The sequence below is a fragment of the Ahaetulla prasina genome, chromosome 2 (genome assembly GCF_028640845.1).
Source record: "Ahaetulla prasina isolate Xishuangbanna chromosome 2, ASM2864084v1, whole genome shotgun sequence".
Taxonomy (NCBI): Eukaryota; Metazoa; Chordata; class Lepidosauria; order Squamata; family Colubridae; genus Ahaetulla; species Ahaetulla prasina.
The window spans coordinates 146,079,562-146,091,930 of NC_080540.1; the positions used below are offsets into that span (position 1 = coordinate 146,079,562).

The 12,369-nt window shown below is 36.7% G+C and overlaps 1 protein-coding gene across 7 annotated transcripts in view; it reads left to right on the forward strand.

The window, feature by feature from the left end:
* BPTF (bromodomain PHD finger transcription factor) overlaps positions 1 to 9,749 on the forward strand; it is a 90,795-nt gene extending 81,046 nt beyond the window's left edge. For 6 of the 7 annotated variants that reach the window (XM_058166697.1, XM_058166701.1, XM_058166699.1 and 3 more), the window contains 5 exons: positions 905 to 1,078; positions 1,778 to 1,970; positions 3,121 to 3,205; positions 6,090 to 6,276; positions 8,003 to 9,749. In XM_058166697.1, the coding sequence (XP_058022680.1) occupies positions 905 to 1,078; positions 1,778 to 1,970; positions 3,121 to 3,205; positions 6,090 to 6,276; positions 8,003 to 8,039 (676 nt within the window). In that variant the 3' untranslated portion in view covers positions 8,040 to 9,749. The remainder of the gene's footprint in view (positions 1 to 904; positions 1,079 to 1,777; positions 1,971 to 3,120; positions 3,206 to 6,089; positions 6,277 to 8,002) is intronic. The other variant, XM_058166702.1, reaches the window with a different exon arrangement.
* Positions 9,750 to 12,369: the final 2,620 nt, after the last annotated feature.

The window sequence follows — 12,369 nt, forward strand, 5'->3', positions numbered from 1 at the left end:
GGTATGAGGGAACTTGTGTTCCTTTCTTCCATACGGTTCGTTCCCTCCCTCAGACATTTGAGGCAAACAATATATCTGAACCAACAAATGCGGTAGGCAGCACTAGCATCACACTTGAATCATTGAAAGAAGAAAAGAAGGGTGTGAGGAAGGGGCAATAAACAAAACCATTTCACCTCTGTTCCAAGCCAGGGGTTCTTATAAACAATGGCCTTTTCCCTTATTTTATTATAATATTTTGAACTTGAATACTGTCAATTGGAGGTTTGTAAGTACACAAGGATGAGGTTGCCTACTTGTATGGTTTTTTTTACCTGACACAAAGTTTTCTAAAAATAAGTATTTTTGAATAAATGGCCTGCCCTAATTTTCTCCTTTAATTTGAGAGTTAGTTTTGAAGAAAACATACATTTTACGTGTCCCATTTTCCTTCATGTCATGTTATACCAATATGTGTTTTACATATGGCTGGTATGCATGCTGCTTTTTTTAAAGTAACTTCTAGTTGTATCTGTATTTTGCTTATTATTTTTTTTTACATTGAGACCTATGTTTTCAAAATTTAAGAATGACCAATGTGCTTCATGTTTTTTTAGCAACAGTTTTGAAAATATAGATCTTTTTCTTTGGCTGTGTCTTTGCATTCATAGTTGAGACATTCACATTTTTCAGATTTCAGTACTTTTTGTTGTTGTTGTTGTTGTTGTTGTTGTTGTTTTGCAAAAATATGAAGAACTGTCTATTAAAAGTAGGGCCCGGCAAGTTTTCATTCTATGTTAGGTTGGGAAGAGTAGATTAATGTGGTTAAGGAAATTTAATTCAGAAAAAGACAGAGTCAGGTTAGCAAGTGCCTTGCCATTTGAAATGACAATTACATTGTCATTTTCATTGTAAATACTTTTAGGTTCTATATTGGCTGTGATCTTTGTACTAACTGGTATCATGGAGAATGTGTTGGCATCACAGAAAAGGAGGCTAAGAAAATGGATGTGTACATCTGTAATGAGTGTAAACGGGCACAAGAGGGCAGCAGTGAGGAATTGTACTGTATCTGCAGAACACCTTATGATGAGTCACAGTGAGTTCTGACAAGAACCTCTTATTTAATATTTAGGTAGCAAACTGCTCTGAGTTTGGTAATGTGTTTCTTGAACAAAAAAGAAATATTGTTCAACATCTGTTGTATCCAGTGACATGATTTTAAACATCTCTGAAATGACAGTAAATTGTAATATGTGACACTCTGGGAAAAGGGAGGTTTCTAGTATTGTCAGTAATACTTGTATTCTTCAAAGCAGACTGTGTTTTATTGATTTATTGAGCAATTTTCCATAAAATGTCTTCCTTACCTGCTAGGAATTTGTAATTTATTTAAATTCATATTAATTTGAGTTTAGGCTGAAGTTATGATTATAATTTCAAAATTGGTATATAAATGCTATTTGTGCCCCATTCATATAGGACTTTGAATGTCAATTTTCTACAGATAGTCTACCAATGTATTAATAGTACCTTTTACAAAATGTTGATCCGAAAGAAATGAGAATATCTCATAATCTTGTTTGTAAATCATAGTTTATGATCTTTGTTCCTTTCAGCGCTAAGAAATTTCAGTTTGAGATACTAAGCATGGTTGATAAAGCTATGCTTCCAATTGGGTTTCAAAAATCTAAGTGTGAACATGAGGCCAGAATCCTCCTCTTTTTAGATTTGTTAACCAAGGAAAAATTATAATGTGGAATTAAAGGTATTAACCATTTTCTTTGGGATCTTGCAGATTTTACATTGGCTGTGACCGATGTCAGAATTGGTATCATGGGCGCTGCGTTGGTATTTTACAAAGTGAGGCAGATCTCATTGATGAGTATGTCTGTCCACAGTGTCAGTCAACTGAAGATGCCATGACAGTTCTCAGTCCTTTGACTGACAAAGATTATGAAGGGCTAAAGAGAGTGCTACGTTCATTACAGGTAAGGCTGAAACTTACGTTAGAGAATATTGTTTAATAAATTCACCAACAGACTCTAAGCCAGGGACGGGCAATTATGGCCCCTTTATGATCTATGGATTTCAATTCCCAGAATTCCTGAGCCAGCCATGCTTGCCAGGAAATTCTGGGACTTGAAGTCCACAGGTCATAAAGGGACCATAGTTTCCCACCCCTGTTCTAAGCCCTCAGTTTCACAGGAATGGGTGTCCATTAGATTCAAAGTCCATTAAATGCAAATTGTTAAGGATAGTCTTGTCTCACAACCGATGTTGTGGGCTATTGAGCAGAGTATCCTTTGAGTTTACGCACGAAAACGACTGAGAATGATTGTGGGCAATAACAGTTAACAGACAAACAAACTGGGTTTTTTTTCTTTTAAGGAAAAAGCAAAATTATAGTCCAAAAACAATCCAAGTCATACACATATAAAGTGTTCTTACCAGTTGTAGAAAAATACAATAAAACAGATGATCTTTAGTTTCATTCAGGAACAAAGTTCAATATAAAAACAGTCAATAAATATTAAAGAAGCAATAAATAGCCATGATCAAGTAATGATCATGCATAGAGATCAAATATAGAGTTACAGCATATCAGCAGGTAAAAATGGTGTAGTGTCCACATAAACTATAATTGAGCTTTCCTTAAAGTACATTGGCTACAGAGCTCAGCCAATCAGGATGCATGATGATGCAACAAAGTTTTTAAAGCTACATAATACTTTTAGCTACAAACACACAATGTTGGTTTATATATTTCCTGACCAACCAGTTGGGCAATAATAATTTCCTAACACAAATGGAATTTTGTCCATTTTATCTGAGGTCTATTGAATTGCGGTCTAATAAATCAAGGGATTCACTGCATTACAAAAAGCATTACGATACATATTTGGGAAGGTGGAGCTGACTTAGTTCAGCCAGTGAAATGAAAACTGCTGAGCAACCCTTTGTGAATTGAAATCAGCTTGAAATCACTTGAAATCAACAGCTCTGTTCAGTTTGCATGGAGCAGTAGGACAGATTTCTACAAGCGATTCCCTCCCCGCTTTTCCCAGTGCATTGCAGCAATAGAGTTGATAGGAAATCAGGCTTCTCAAATAAACGGATAATGTATCTTTTTCCTAACAGGCTCACAAGATGGCTTGGCCATTCTTAGAACCAGTAGATCCTAATGATGCTCCAGATTATTACGGTGTTATCAAAGAACCTATGGGTGAGTGAATTCCAGGGCATCCTGTATGTATGTGATTTTCATGTGCAATAGGTTAATTGGCCACGGTATGTTTAACCTACAGTGGATTAAACCCAAAACAAGAGTCAGTTGAATGCTTCAAAGTTCACTAGAATTTAGAAATAAATATGCATTGGATTGAAGCTATAATAATTTCCTTATGATTAGGGCAGGATATTACTTGCACAGTTTTAAATTCCTGTGGTCCTTCCTGGCTACAGGCTGCCACATTACATTATAATATATATAAAAACAAATAAAATTGTGCCTGATATCATGATACTTACAAAATAAGCACAAAAGAATCAGAAAACTTAATAAACAAACCTGCAAAAATACTCTTTGATTTTTGAGTGACATGCAAGACTGGAACATTTGATAATTGTTCTCCATAAGTAACTGATTCTTGTGATATTGATGAATGAGAATGCCCAGTAAATGTTCAAAGGTTTGAACAGCAGTGGAAGGTGCTTTCAGTTTTTATGTTATTTAAGAGACGCTTCTTCACCTAAGCTTGGGTTTTCTGAATAAATTTGCTTTTGGTTAATTTCTGTGAGATTCATTTAACAGTACACTATGTGGCTTTTATACAGTGTGGCTACATTCCTTGGTTCTGCTGTCCTGCTTGTTCTGCTGTTCACTGTAACCCCGTTGCTTATATTTTTCTTAAATATTCTTTTGTTGTTGTTGTTCCTATTACTCTAATCCAGTGGTAGTCAACCTGGTCCCTACCACCCACTAGTGAGTGTTCCAGCTTTCATGGTGGGTGTTAGGGGTTTCGTCCGATACTCAAGCACTTTCCTTTTTTTTAATTTAATTGACTTTTTAAAACATTTTCATAACATTATTTAAAAACATTTTCATTAGGCTTTCATAAAATTTCCCGTGACAATTTAAATTTCTGAAAATATACTATTTGTATCGCCCGCGCATAAGTTTAGTTCACGTTACGTAAGTGAAACTAAGTGGCATTATAGTGTGACCGCAAACAAAAGGGCCTCGTCCCAGAATAGCTCGCGCATCTCCCCCCACACCACCCAGCTGTAACAGATGAGCAGAGCTGGTAGCCAGCGCTGTCCCCCCAAATCCAATCCACGATGCACGAGAGGCATGCGCAGACAATGATACACAGCGCATTACTGTGGAACCGGTGGGCAGTTAGAAAATTTTACTACTAACAGAGATACAAAAGTGGGCAGTAGGTATAAAAAGATTGACTACTCCTGCTCTAATCTATTTCCTCTTCTTTTCTCTCTCAGTTTTTCTTTTTCTTTTCCTTCTTCCTGACTTAAAGGTTTTAAATCTTATATTTTGCTTGTTCTCAGCCCTTCCACTTTTGCCTATCTCATCATTGGATTGTGAATCTGTTTACTGATCTAACAATAATACTCTTTTTTTGAAGTTGTAGACACCACTTGAAATTACATGAGATGTTTCTTTTAATAAGGCAGTTCATAGTTCTTCACTGATAGAAAGTACTAGAAGCAATTCTCTTATTCAGTGGAATAGGATACTGCTTTTAGGATGGGTGAGGGGCTAAATGAACAATAAAGCAATTAGTTTGTAAATTGAAGGCCTGACAAGTTTCTGGGAATCTAGATTGCTGTTGAAGATCCAGAATTCATGCTTCCACTGTCTAGAAATGCATCTTCCAGATTCTCAGTTAAGCCAAAGATGAGAATTCCTGTTTTTGTCTCTATTTTAAGTTGTGATGAGAAGAGTGTTTCTCCCCAGCTGCAGCCAAAATAATTTTTTTTATTTCTCCATTATTTCCCGTAAACAGCTTCAATTCTGGGTATCAACAGTAGAATTTAGAACAATAGAATTTAGCAAACTGAATTTAGTTATATCCATAGCGAAAGCTGAAATAATTAAACGTCAATCGGGGTCAGTCAGCGAAAAAGATCCGGTGCATAAAGACAGAATTTAAATACTCAAGTGCACAATAAATCTTTGCAATGAGGGAGACTCATAGTGATAATCCAGGGAGCTTTTTTGTTGTCCATTTCCCCTTCTCCTACAGATAAAGTAAATATAAACAAAATGTGTGGCCTACTTCCAGCCTTTTCTTTCTTGGGTTACAATATTTTAATCTGTGCCCTGTATTCCTATGTAAACCATTATGAGGGCTTTCTAACTAGATTACCAAGTCTGCTTCTCCTTGTTTTTAGCAGTGCTATAACATCTGGAGTTTAAATACATTTGTGAGTATAAGGGTGTGTTAGTGCTACTGACGCCTTACATTTTTAGATACTGTTCTGTTTTCCCACTGTTTAATGAGAAGTGCACACAATGTTTCAGAATCAAGGAACAGTAACTCAGACATTTCCTGTATAAGCCCGCCTATTACTGTGACCGGTAGTTACCAACTGGGATCCCTGATCACACTGCGTTCTTTGTGCTGCAACTAATTGAAAGGTTCAGACAAGGTTCTGAATTGAAATAATGAGCGCTCAAGAGAAATTAAGCATGTTTATATGCACTAATTACTCGGGGTAATTAAACAACAAGGAAACCCCGAACCAGAGAGTTCAGAGTATAAAAGCCAACCGGTCTCCAGTGGAGATGCATCTGTATAAGTTTCAAGAGTGCCCGCTTCAAACAGCATTTTCAAAAGTGCATCTTTGTAACTAGGGATTAATGCCCAGTAACCTGTCTTGCCTTTGATCTGGTAATTTTTGATAAGGAGCATTTCTTGCTGCCTGCTCAGTGATTTCACATAATGCCCTAAATACATATTCTGTATACGTGACTGGCATTCTAGTCAAACGTCAGGGTTTTTTCCCTGACATATTTCTGCTGGTTTGGACTGTTATGCTGCAAGTTTTTGAGCTTTGTTTTTGAATAACCTTTGTTTGTTTTGAAGATCTTTCCACCATGGAGGAAAGAATACTGAAGCGTTACTACAAAAAGGTGACGGAATTTGTGGCCGACATGACCAAAATATTTGATAATTGTCGTTACTACAATCCAAGTGACTCTCCTTTTTATCAGTGTGCAGAGGTTCTTGAGTCATTCTTTGTACAGAAACTAAAAGGATTCAAAGCAAGCAGGTAAGTAACTTTTCCATGTCATGTGATTTTTTGTCGGTATGAAATAGACTTTACCACTAGAACATACCTTTCTATTTGTTGCAGTATGTTTGATTTTCTCCATATACTAGAATGAGGCAAATGACTACTAATTAGTCCAATTAAAATACAATTTTGTGAAATAATCAAGATCTTTTTGTTTAAATAACAAACTGGGTAAAGTATAATAAAGAAAATAAAGCAGATAGAATGAAACTGAGTTTTAAAATAATCAGCATCTAAATCTGTTTAATGCCTAGTCCCTAAAGATTTCTAGCAGATCTGAGGAATGCAGCCCTAAGCTTGTTGATTCAGAAATACTCATGCCCCAGTAAAAGAATTGCAGTCTAAATTAGAAGTGAGGCAGAAGTACATTTAAAGATTGGTATAGTTATTTTTATATATATCCATTCATGTTGGTGCTATACCTAAGTATCTATTTAAATATTATCCTAAGTGGAGTTCAGATATTTGGTTTGAACTTGATCTTGTCCTTTGGTTCTTCTGAGTGATCAAATTGTAGACCAGGGTGGACAATTCATTCTCCCAAGGGGTCACATGAGGAACTCAGGCTGTTGTGAAGGGCTGAATTCACAGGGCTGTATAGGTGCGTAGGCCCTCATGTACATAGGGAAATGTATTGGGGAGGGGGGGAACAGCAGTCACCTTCAAAACAAAAGCAATGAGGTTGTATTGTATTCCTGGCATAGACTTATTTACATTTGATTTCTAATTTCCAATTAATTTCACATGGGCCAGACTTGGACAGCCAAAGGGTCAGATGTGGCCTATAAACCTAAAATGCCCAGGGCTGTTTGAGACACATTCCTAGTGAAGGAAGGTCAGTTTTTATACATTTATATTTCTTTTCTCCCTTACAGTGGTTATATGGGATTGGAGGCAGAGTTGTTTTGTTTAAAGATTGAGAACATCTGCTAGCAAGGCAGCACATACCCCCAAGTGTTGCTATAACTTCTGACCATACTTCTTAACGTTTCTTCTGTGGAAATAAACGATTCCAGTGAGAACTAGAGTAGGAATCATACAAAGAAAAGGTTGCAGCTGAACTGACAGTAGATTATCATTTCTCATCTTTGCTTTCTTATCAATGTTAGATTGCTTGGCTGCAACTTCCACTACCTGACGGCCCCTGCACTCTTCATTTGCAGATAACTGATAGCTTTAGATGAACTTCTAGCAAGACTCAGAATGGAATGATTAGAGCCTGTCATACCTTATTTTTTCTATTAAAAAAAATTAGATTGTATTAATGCAGAAGCAATTACTACCAGCCATAGTAAAAGATGGTCAGTCATTTGAAAGTCCAATAATAGTACTAAAGCCAAGGTGTTACTAATTATATCCTTAAAGCAAACTTTTCTGAAGGAGAATGAATGATTACCATAAATGCTTTTCCACCAACAATAAACATTATCCTCTCCCCAAACAAAGTTACTTGTGTGCCTGCTCTTTATCTGTGCATCCTTCGGAGCATTCCGGGATGTTTTTGGATGGTAGAGCTGCATATTGTGTGAGTTCAGATCTGCCTCTGTGAAGGTGGAAAAAGCCTTGCTTTGTAACTGTTATTGGTTTGTAAAAGTTGGAAAAGGGAGCAGCAAATTGGGTACATTCCCCACTGAATAGTTGGATTTGAGTGCCTGCTGCAATGAAAATTTTGCTTACTTGTTCCCTTTTCTGCATCCTGCAGGTCTCATAACAACAAACTACAGTCGACAGCTTCTTAAAGTTCTATGTGTTATTGTACCACAAACCGCAAGAATCTGGTTGCCTGAATTCTTTTTTTTAATTGGGGAGCCAGAGGTTTTTAGTCAGGGTGTCCTGACAAGTCTTGATGTAAACTGTGTTTTTATCAGTCACATCAGATTTATATTCTTGGCTAATTTTGTCCAAAGGACGAAAGAATGAAAATCGGCAGCATCGTTTTCTTGTCAAGATCAAATTGTGCTGTTGTGGCAGAAACAGGGAAACGTTTTGCTGAAGGACAGGAAAGAAAACAAGCAAGAGAAAACAAGATAACCGTAAAATGGGGTGAAGTTCTAACTCCATGGAAATGCCACATCTGTTCTTCAGTGAAGAAGCTGGTTTATAAATTCCACACAGAGAACTTTAGACTGTATTTATTTATTGTTGCAAAAGGACGCTTTTTTATTGCTGCCCTCATTTGTCAGCTGATTATTTCTTTCCCCCCTCCTCCCCCCTTATAAATCCAGCCCTGGTTGTATGTTACCCATTCTGTATCTTACCATGATTCCTGTAGGTAAAAGTACAAGATGACCTCTAGATGTCTTTTCTTTCTATGAAAGGAGCTGCTATGTACACATGTGCACAAACCAACTGGGAATCAACATTGAGTTTTATCGTTCGCGGTAGAGGAAACCAATTAAGCTTGCATTAAAGTTGGGCGAAGTGGTTGTGGACTACAGACTTTGTTGCCTTGAATATAAACAGTAGAATATCATTTACTCTGCAACGGACTGATTTGAGTAAAATCTATTTGAAGGTATCTTGTTTGTAAACATTTGTCAGATTCTAACTTTTTTTTCTTTTTGTATTAAAAAAAAAATTCAAAACATGGATGTATATGAAACAAATAAATGGAGATCATTGTTCTCTCCACATATGTAGGTGTCGTTTGAATGTTCACTAACATGTTTGTGAGGTTTGTTCTTATGTGTAAGATCCTCAGAGTACAGAAGGGAAATGTGGGAAAGGGAAAGGAGGGACAAAGCGGCCCCAAAAGTGTGAATCTATTTGTTTTTAATTGACTATAATAAAATTCTTCTTCAGCAGCAGTTGGTTTCTGACTATTACACCTATTTTAACTAGATTTTGCACTAATTCAGAATTTTTGCCCTTCAATGATCTGGAATTTATCTGATTATGGATAAGCTTCCCTTGGGTTTAACCTCACCCTGCTATGCAAAAATCTTTTCTGTTAATTTTATTAGACATTGCTGTCGTTCACACTTTTGTTATAAGTACAGGCTCAGGTGTACAGATAATATAAGGTTAATTTTCTCTAAGAAAGCTTCTGCTTTTGTACATAGATGCTATCATTTAATCCATATGAATTCAAAAGGAAGTTAATGTTCATTGTGAGACCATCCATTTATGTTTCTTAGACAGTAGGAAGAAGAGTATTTGTGTGTTAGGGTATATTGTCTTAGGACTTTTTTCAAAGAGATGCTACATATTGTATGCATTATGTTTATAAAAGAAGGACTTTTCCAAATTTAATCCTACAAATACTGTCTCTTCATCGTATTTCTTTATTATTCATACTTATGGCTGACCTTGAAAAACCATGACGAGAACTTTCCTACTTATAGGCAATAGATCATTGTTTTTAACAGATTGTGACAAACTGAAAAGTGACTCTTTTTGTACATAATAGGACATTTCATCTTAGACAAATAAAATAATGTTGGACCTCAGATTTGGTGGAGTTCCTAATGAAACATCATTTGTTTAGAATAAAATATGTAGCGCTTGGCATTGCCATACTGTGCAGAAATTCTTTGAAGTTTTTCATATTAATTATGAATGAGGAAAATGCTACTTTCATACACTTTTTATCAAGCCTCATCATTTTTCCTACTGCTTTGTAATATATGAAGACAATTCTTAGCTGTACCAACTATGGTAATTTTTAGTTTTTTGAAAAACTTTATTTATGAGCCAGTGTAATGTGTGTACATTTTAAATACCACTTCTGTAAAAGGAATAAAGAAATTATACTTTACTCAGTTTTTAAATGAAACAATGTGCAGAATACTTTTTTTCTGATCACTTCATGTCTCATTAAAATCACTCACTGGGTATCAAGTGTCACGAACCAAATGAGCTCAATTTTTATTCACAGTTCCTCAGTCAAATGGAAATATTTGGTGTTACAGCTACAAATTTCCAAATATTCATTTACTGCTTTGTTTTTGTAATATAAGTTGGAATTGTACTGTCTTGAACAGCTGCAAAATATTTGTACCTCTATTGGCAAAATGTTCAGTTTAAACTGGATAAGGTAAGAAAGCTCTCTGAATTGCTGTGCTCTGGATGCCTAAACTGGACATATAAATAATCCCTTTATTTTAATGTTTGATTAAATTAAAACCATTAAATTGGAAAGCATTTTATTCAGCGAATTATTTAATGTGTGACATGCTTTTAGTTACACAATAGTTTAAAAGTTTTATGTCACTAAAATTTTCTCTCTCAGAAACACACAAACACAAAGCTTTGTTGAAATTTTTCCAATGTTTTATTAATGATTGCTACTCATTTTAACCACATGGTAGTGTATGCAATCTATATGCTCTCCTTTTCCTTCTATTTAAATCAGGGATGGATTCTTTCACACAATGACTAAAATCGCAATCGTGGCTTATCACATCCTTTAAAATATCGTTGGTCTACAAACCTGCTTTTGGAAAAAACCAGCCTGGATAATAAGCTAAATAATTCCTGGTTTCCATATTTAGCTGGCTACACTAGCAGAAGAAACCAAGGCAAGAAACAAACTCTTTGGACTGGAAGATTTTACAAATTATTGTACTTCTATTGGCAGATGAAGGAAGATGAAGGTAGATGAAGCAAGCCACCTTTGAGAAAATTAGTGACCGAAATCAGTGGCCCTCAACCTTTTGGGCACCAGGGACCAGTTCCACAGAGACAGGCTTTTCCATAGACCAGAGGGTGGTTTTGCTGCATCCCACAAATGGTGTGTGTGCAGACCGGTGCTGATCCACGGACTGGGGGTTGGGGACCCCTGACCTAGGTGATCCATTTTCTGGTTTCAGGTCTGAACATGGAGCAGAATTGGCCTCCACTGTTCTTATGCAACTCTGTTACACTTGCTGGAATGTGACTTTTGATACCACTGAGTCAGTTATCCTCCTGAAATGTCTCTAGGCTAGAGATCAGGAGCATTTTAATGCAATAGTTTAGTATGGGGAGATTATAAATCAGCAGTTGCCTTGAGGTAGAATCATTGCTGTTTTTTATAAAGTTTTTTTACGACTTTTAAGGCAGCAGTCCCCAACCTTTATGGCTTGGCAATCTGGCCGAAAGGGAGGGGAACCAGCCTGCCACTTGCCCAAGTCAAGCTGCGCACATGCACACCAGCCAGCCATTCATGCAAGTTGAGCTGCATGCACACACGCCAGCCAGCTTCTCAGACAGCCCAGTTCCAAACAGGCCATGGCCCAATAAGGGGTCACGGTCCAGAGGTTGGGGACCCTTGCAATATAGTATCCACCCAGCCATTTATAGGGACTGCTGGTGAAAAAACATGCAAAGCTGCGCCCAAAGTGAACTACTTTTAACTACTGAAAACTGAACTGAAAACTATTTCCAAATTTTTAAATACTCAGAAAAGTATTATACTCCCAATACAGCATTTGTGAATACATAAATGCTGTAGAATTCAGTGCCATGAAACATGGAATTACATTGCCAAAGAAAATAGTAGCTCTTGTTATAAACAAAATCGTCACTTCCTTTTAAAAACATTTAACGGGACTCAAAAGGTAGAGAAAACAAAGAAATGTGGCTCATTTATACCACAGTGTAAAAGACTTGAGGCAACTTTTTAAATTTCTGATGCTTTAAAAGAATGCAAAACAGTACCGTATTACATTAAGGAATCCACTGCTTGTAACTTGAGAAAAAAACAGCATTTCCCTAGACCAGAAGTGGTATTCAGCAGATCTGACCAGTTCTGGAGAACTAGTAGCAGAAATTTTGAGTAGTTCGGAGAATTGGTAAATACCACCTCTGGCTGGCCCCGCCCCCATCTATTCTCTGCTTCCCGAGTCCCAGCTGATTGGGAGGAAATGGGGATTTTGCAGTAACCTTCCCCTGGAATGGGGAGGGAATGGAGATTTTACAGTATCCTTGCCATGCCACGCCCACAGAACCAGTAGTAAAAAAATTTGAATCCCATCACTGTCCTAGACCTAAAAGAATTCCTTGCTAAGTCTTAACTTTTCTTCTCAAATAGAAAGGTTGCTTTTTGCCAGTCAGTCTTTTATTAATAGACTAAGTCTCTATCTGTGA